Source organism: Meriones unguiculatus, chromosome 11 (genome assembly GCF_030254825.1).
Source record: "Meriones unguiculatus strain TT.TT164.6M chromosome 11, Bangor_MerUng_6.1, whole genome shotgun sequence".
NCBI lineage: Eukaryota > Metazoa > Chordata > Mammalia > Rodentia > Muridae > Meriones > Meriones unguiculatus.
In genome coordinates this window covers 12693029-12701028 of record NC_083359.1, presented here as the reverse complement: position 1 = coordinate 12701028, position 8000 = coordinate 12693029, and the positions used below count along the sequence as shown (strand labels likewise).

At 41.6% G+C, this 8000-nt stretch overlaps 1 protein-coding gene across 1 annotated transcript; it reads right to left on the bottom strand.

Annotated features, from left to right (window-relative positions):
- Positions 1 to 6132: 6132 nt before the first annotated feature.
- LOC110552189 (olfactory receptor 2T4-like) lies at positions 6133 to 7089 on the bottom strand. Its single transcript, XM_060365022.1, has one exon. It carries the CDS (start codon positions 7087 to 7089, stop codon positions 6133 to 6135), a length of 957 nt encoding a protein of 318 aa, XP_060221005.1.
- Positions 7090 to 8000: the final 911 nt, after the last annotated feature.

The following is an 8000-nucleotide window of genomic DNA, read 5'->3' as shown; positions in this document are numbered from 1 at the left end:
GCTGGCAAAGTCCATGCCCCTACACTAAGCAATTATCAGCTGTGGACAGACTAAAATCCCATAATTGGAATTATAACAAAAACATGTTTACATAACATAATTGAGTTTTAAAGGAAACCAGAACTTCCATTTCATGCCCCTTTTGGTTTTTTAAAAATTGCCCTTTCTCTAACATTAATAAGCTGTATACAATAAGAATTAGGAGAATTGTTAGGTAAGAATTACACTTATAATGTCCAGTCCATTTGTACTTGACAATCATGGAAAAAGCATTCCACACTATCTATTCTATCCTGGTGAGTCCTAAGTTCTGTACCTAAATCACTTTCTTAGGATATTTTGTATCTATCCTAAAAACATTCATCCACACTTTAAAACATCTTTTTAGATATAAATCCTTGTCTTAAGCTTAGTTGTAGTAAAACTATGACTATCTAGTCTTAAATCCCATCAGAAACTTTAGAAGGAAATAATACACCTAAGTATGTTGGAAGCATAGAGCAAACAGCTTCCAGAATTATAGAAATGACTAAGATAAGCAAAGATCAGAGAAAATGAATAAATCCCTTAAAGAAATCCAATAAAGCCAAGAAAAAACAGTTAAATAATAAAGAAAGCTGTTCAAGACATGAAAATGGGAATAGAAGCAATAAGAAAAACACAAACAGAGGCATATGTGGAAATGAAAAATCTAGGTAAGGAAAAAGTAACTACAGAAATAAGCATCACCAACAGAATAAAAAAGATGGAAGAGAGAATCTGAGGCATTGAAGATAAGAGAGAAGAAATAGATACATTTTTCAAAGGAAATGTTAAATCTAAAATATTCTTGACACAAAACATTCAGGTAAGATCAAATCTAAGTATAATATGGATAGAAGAAGGAGATGAATCCCAACTCAAACAGCAAATTTTTTTTCCACAAAGATTATAGAAGAAAATTCTTTTTAACCTAAACAAGGAGATGCTTATAAAGGTACAAATAGGTTGGACCAGAAAAAGAAAGTCCCTTTGCCAAATAATAATCAAAACACTAAACATACAGAATTAAGAAAGAATATTAAAAGCTGCAAAGGAAAAAGACCAAGTAACATATAAAGGCAGACCTATTAGAATTACACCTGACTTTGAAGAGGTTAAGATAGCCTGAATATAACTCCATTTTGAAATAAAGATCTTGACTGGAAGCTGAATTCAGGTACCAGGAAATATCACAGAATGTACACCTGGCAGAAAACAAAGTTAACTCTCCTAGCAACAGCCTCCAGGAAATATAACAGAATAAATGCTTGATAGAAAATAGAGACAAACTCCCTGGCAATAATCAATGGGAATTGGTTGAGAATCAGGTGGGAAAATTCTCCCCAATGTTTCAGATATGGTTTAGAAAAATAGCCATTCTGATTATATGCCTTAGCCATTGTGATTATGTACCTCAGAAAAGGTCACCCCACCCTGCTAAACTTCACCCAATTCTGTAACACCAAGGCTTGTGCCCCCCTGCTTGCTGCCATGGAAACCCCTGGCTCACAGACTTTCCCTTTAAAAATCCTGTTCACTCAGAGCTCGGGGTCCCACTTCTCTACTGCTGCGCCAGTGAGACTTGGGTCCTGAGTTCGATCGCTCTCGTAATAAAGCTCTCTTGCAATTGCATTGAGTCATCTCCTGGTGGTCTCTGAGGGTCCCGTGAACCTGGCATAACAACTTCTCAGTCAAGACTCTAAAAGCCAGAAGGGCCTGCATAGATGTCCTGTGGATCCAGACTACTATGCCCAGAAAAACATTCAATCACCATAGATGAAGAAAACAAGAGATTCCATGATGAAGTCAAATATAAGCATCTATCCACAAATCCAACCCTACAGAAGGTACTAGAAGGAATAATGAAACCCAACCTAATAGCCAGAAACTGGTTATTGTTTCCTAGATGTCCCTCGGCCGAAGAGTAGACTTTTAAAAATGGGGTACATTTACACAACAGAGTGAAAAACGACATCATGGAACTTACAGACAAATGGATGAAACTAGAAAAAAAAAATCATCCCGAGTAAGGTAACCCAGACCCGGAAAGACAAGCAGGGATAGGTGGATACTTATAAGTAGATAATAGCTGCTAAGTAAAATGATAATTATGCTATGATCCACGGACCCAGAGAGGCTAAGTTGCAAGGAGGGCTCTAGAGGGATGCATGGACCTCCCTGGGAATGTGAAATAGAATTCATTTTGTGCATGTACTCAGGGTAAGTGGGAATGGAAGAGGAGGGATCACGTGGGGTGTGTGGAGAAAGAGTATGGGGAGATCAGCTGAAGTTGAAGGGCATTTAGGAGCCAATGTGGAAACCTAGGGCAGTGGAAACTTCCTGGAACCTATGAAGTTGACCACAGTGAAGACTCCTAGTAAGATGGAGCCTGAACCGGCCATCTTCTGTAACCAGTCAAGGCGTCCAGTGGTGGGATTGGGGCACCAACCCAGCCACAAAACCTTCAGCCTACAGTTTATCTGCCTGCAACATGTGCTGCGCAGTGGAGGCGCAGAACTTTCGGGAGTGGCCAACCACTGACTGGTCTAATTTGAGGCCCATGCCACAAAAGGAGCCTGTGCCTCACACTGCTTGGACAACCGAAACCAGAAGCTGGATAACCAGATCCAAAGCTGGATAACCAGAAGCTGGATAAGTTTTACCTTGGGTAGAACCAAACATGCTGGCCCCCCATACCAAAAAAATCAATAAAATGATTACTAATGATATATCAATACCACTATACTCACACTGGTGCCTAGTCCAGTCCACATCAGAGAGGATGGCAGCAGATGCAGAGAACCACAGCCAAATAGGCATAGAGAAAGAGCCCAGATTAGAGGTATCCATTGGGCCTCTCTCCTTAGAGCTCAGGGAACCCTGAGGAAGGGGGGGGGGGAGGAATTGTGGGAGCCAAAGTGCTTGAGGACACAAGGAAAACATAGCCCAGAGAATCGACTAAGCAGGGTTCATATAGGCTCACAGAGACTGAAGCAGCAACTGCAGGGCCTGCATGGGTCTGTGCTAGGTTCTCTGCATATCTGTTATGGGTTGTTGGCTTGGTGTTTTTGTGGGACTCTTGACAGTCATAGTGGGGTTGCTCTGACTCTTGCCTGCCCTTAGGATATGTTTCTTTCTACTAGGTTGCCTCACCCAGCCTTGATGTGAAGGTTTGGACCTGGTCTTGTTGTATCTTGTTATGCCATGTTGCGTTGACATCCCTGGGAGACCTGCTTTTTTCTGGGGGTGGGCAGTGGATCTGGGGGGGGACAGGAGGTTGGGGGAGAACTGGGAGGAATGGAGGGACAGAGAGCTGGAGTTGGGATGTACTGTATGAGAGAAGAATAAATAAAAATAATTGATGTACAAGAATCTCTGTGGTGTGGTGTGGTGTGGTGTGGTGTGGTGTGGTGTGGTGTAGTGTGATGACCTAAAGGCTCCAGGTGAATAGTGAGAAATGGTCACAGGGTAGATCTGCCTTTAATTCTGTTCTTGTTTGTGCGTGTGGTATGTGTGTGCGTGCACACATGTGTGAGGGTACACGTGTGCATGTGTTCTTGTATATGTGGCTGCCAGAGGTTAACAGCAGGTGTCTTTCTCAGTCCACTGGTGATATGAAATTGGGGCACTGACTGAGCTGCTTCTTTGTGCCTGGGCCCTTCCGGCCTATCTCCCACAGCCCCGAGTGCATGGCAAGAACAATTAGCATCACATGACCGAGACAGGCAACCAGCAGGAGCCAGAGCAGATGATAGTTTTTAAATGTTTAAATTAAAGTCCACTAGAATTTCTTGATAGACCCACAGGAGCCTCCATCTCCTGGACTCTTTTGGCTTCCATGGCTAGACATGAGAGCGATGAATTTAGGGCCATGTGGCTAAAGAACTTAGGGTTTTTTTTTATATGAATTTATTAAATATAAATGACAGTATTTATAGGTGTAATTCTTTAGTATAAGATTGAAATGGCAGTGGCTGCCTCAGGAAAGGAGCAGATATGTAATTACCCTTCAAAAATGATGTTTGCTATTAGAGAGGGCGTACAGATGATGCCTGGGTCACGAGGAGGAGAGATTACAAAGGATCAGTACGTCATTTTAAAAAGTGGTCCACTCTCTGATTGTGACGTAAATGATGTGGTTATGTCTGCAATACCCCACGAAATTCTGACTTCTCATGATTTTGACTTATTCGGGAGAAAAGACAGTTCCATTAAAAAGTGAGTCAAACACATACTGTGTTGTTGTCTAATTTCTTCTACAAGGTGGTTTATATTTACTCCCCCAAAATGCCATCTGGTATAATACCAATGCAACAGAACGAATTAAAATACGACCCATAAATGAAACGTACAAAAACTTAAAAACCAAAGAACAATCTTTCCTAAAATTAGAACTAACCCCTGATCAGTGTAGGCACACACCTTTATTCTCAGCACTCAGGAGGCAGAGGCAGGTGAATCTCTGTGAGGTCAAGGCCAGTGAGTTACAGGATAGACAAGGCTACACAAGGGAACCCTTTCTCAAAAACCTTTAAAAAAAAAAGCTAGAATTAACCACTCCATATGAAATCACAGCTATGGAACTAGACTTGCCAAAAGAAAATAGAGTTATGAAAGATTAAAATATTTCAAATATTCTAAACATCAAATAAAATAGCTCATAAAGTACAGAAAATGTAAGAGCAGAGAGGAAACACTCAGATAGCCTGGATGAAAGGTGATTCTAGCTGTGCTTGATTGAGAAACCTATTTCTCCCTCTTGCTACTTTTACTTCCTTAGGCCTCACTGTGCTGTTGTGAGTTGAGGTTCTGACATTCCTGTAATATGTCACTTGTAAATGCTGTGTCAGATACAGAGAATGGAAACAAATGAGACCCACATCAGAATGGCTGCACTAGCTACTTCTCCTGAAGACTGCGATCCTGCTTATCCAGACTCCTAGGAATGAGCTTCCTTAGCACAGGTCAGAAACAGCAGTTGGCCTCTTCATGCACAGAATATGACAGGTCAACAGGGGACACTGCACTGAAGCTCTCAGAGGACAAAGGCAAACACAGGTTAAAGCTTGTACAACTGCCCAACTGGCAGACCTCCTGTGAACATGGAGCATAAGAACATAACAGATTCAAAGTTAGTTTACCCCAGCCTATCTGTAGTGCCTTAGGAGCCATTCATTGCTGGCTTTAGTTTCTGAGCCAGCACCTTCATAACTACCAGGTGAAATCTTTTGGAGTGTATTGGGAATCTGTATTGGAGTGCCAGCTTCCCCCAAACTGAAAGCTTTCCCTGTCACCAGACAGCATGTGAGAACCGTGGCAGAGATTTTGCCACTTTCCTACAACCTCAATCCTGATTTTTCCACAAGTGTAGTGGAAAATCCCTTGAGGTATTAGGTATGATTTGCTGGTGCTTTGTAACTTTCCGGGAGACTTTGGAACGTGTGGTTTGGAGGAACCTGAGTTCATGCTCCTTGACCATCGTCACTCATTTTTGGTTCAAGAAAGCTGTTCCTCATTTCCTTTGAAGTGAGAACAGTGTTTGCTTTGTCAGTAGGTGTTTGGCATATACAAAATAATTTGAAACCCTCAGGGCCACTTGTACCATCCAGATTTTATCTCTTTCAACCATTATTATTACTATATAATAATACAGGAGCTGAAGGGAAAAATGGTATCTTGCTATTCATTTTTTTTCGAATTTCAAATTTATACAAATAAGGAAGCATGCAGAAATATTTTGATATGTTATTTATCTCAGGTCACCTCTTGTCAATGTTGTTAGCCACTTGTCTTTCAACTCACTCTTATCTTTTCTTGATTGAACACCTCATGACCAATTATTTCTGAATATGACATTTATTTATTGCTAAAACTATTACCCCACAAAATGAAATAGCAATTTCAACTTCAAAAAATAGAACATTGACAGAATATATAAAAAGTATTTGAATGGATAAGAAGTATATCAATAAAACTTTCTGAATAGATAAATGATTTTCCAAAAGTGTTGAATATGAAATGAAACATGTTATATGAGGACTAACATCAGGACGAGGCCTAGAACAACTGAGTTTAGAGACCAGGAGAAGAAACTATTCCTTCCAAATTATTTTACTCTTTCTTGAAGAGGGATTGTACACCCAACAATTTCTTCATAGCATCTTTGACAGTCTTATTCCTAAGACTATAGATTAGTGGGTTCAACATAGGGGTAAGAATTGTGTAAAACACAGATACCACCATGTCTTTCTCAGGGGTGTGTAAGGAGGCAGGGAGCATGTAGTTATAGAAAGAAGCGCCAAAGAAGAGGATGACCACAGCCATGTGGGAGGAGCAGGTGGCAAGGGCCTTCCTCCTGCCCTCTGCTGAGTTCATCCTGACAACAGTGAGGAGGATGGCTGAATAGGAGCTGGAAATGACTGTCACAGGGATGAGAAGCATGAGCACACAGCACAGGTACATGAGGGTCTCAGAGAGCCGGGTGTCTGAGCAGGAGAGCTTCCTCACAGCAGGGACCTCACAGAAGAAGTGGTGGATCTCCCTGGACCCACAGAATGGGAAGGTCATGGTGACAGGGGTGAACATGAATCCATCCAAGGATCCCAGGAGCCAACAGACAGACATCAGGAGGAGGCACACCCTGTGGTTCATGAGGACAGGATAACGGAGTGGGTGGCAGATGGCCACATAGCGGTCATAAGACATGGCAGCCAGAAGGAAAAATTCGGAACCTGCTAGTGTCAGATGGAAGAACATCTGTATCCCACAGGCAGCAGCTGAGATCCTGTGGCTCCCAAGGACCTGGTCCATGAGCATCTTGGGCACAGTGACAGAAATGTACATCATGTCCATGAGAGACAGCTGGCTGATGAAAAAGTACATGGGTGTGTGGAGGTGGGTGTCAGAGAGGATGAGGAGGATCAGGAGGGCGTTCCCAGAGAAGGCCAGCAGGAAAACCACAAAAATGACCACAGCAAGCAAGACAGGGTGTTTGAATTGAGTGAAGAGTCCCAGCAGGATGAAATCTGACTGTCCAGTGTAGTTGCTTATCCAGGTAGTGTTGTCCATGGGTTTCTACTAGGCAACCAAGAAGCTTTGGTGTTAGTGACTGCGTACCGATATGTGCACAAACATACTGTGCTGAGAAATTCCCTGGACTTGTAGATCTGAGAGTAACAGTCTAGCTATGATGTAAGGAATTTAAAAAGTAAGAATGCACATCTGTGGTTATAGCCATCACACTTCAGAGTAGATCTACCACAGTTCATGGTCCTGGCCTTTCCTGTTCTTCAAAGCTGCAGGATGATTTTTTTTTTGATACTAATGGAAATAGTAAATTACCAACCGAAATTATCAAAAAACCCTAATACACATGGAATCCAAATGAGCCAAGAAACAGTGTTAAAAATTAATTAGTGCATGAGTTATTATTCAGAACCATTTTTGAGCTGATTCTAATGTTAACACATTATGAGATGAGATGCACTCTCCAATTTAACCTTCACTGAAGAATGTGATTTTTAACATATTATGGTAATTTATTTTAATTGACTGATATACACTTCCATTGAATTTGAAGTGTCCTATATCTGTTTGTTTTGATGGATAAATTCTCTTTAAATGTATGTTCACATAAACATGGTCATATGAAAATATAGATATAAAATAAATATAACATGCTCCCTCATCTATGCTGGGTAGACAGAGTTAGTGCAATGTTTCAAGTTCTCTGGTTGCCCTTCTCCAAACTTCACTCCTCACAGTATCCACCATTTGCTGTAAGAATCCACAGGAGGCAGAGGATTCAGCAGTCACTGCTGGTTGCCAGGCCAGGCTGTGGCAGCAGCATCTCAGTCAGCCACTCCTTCATGGAGTCTGAGAGGGAGAGGGAACACAGCCCTGAGATGTTCCTGATAGAAACTCACCATTCCCTCCACTCCAGGCTCACAGCCTCCTTCTGTGTTAGATGCTGAAAGAAA

Coding starts and splice junctions, on each gene's coding strand:
- LOC110552189 (XM_060365022.1), bottom strand. CDS start 7,089: ATGGACAACACTACCTGGATAAGCAACTACACTGGACAGTCAGATTTC.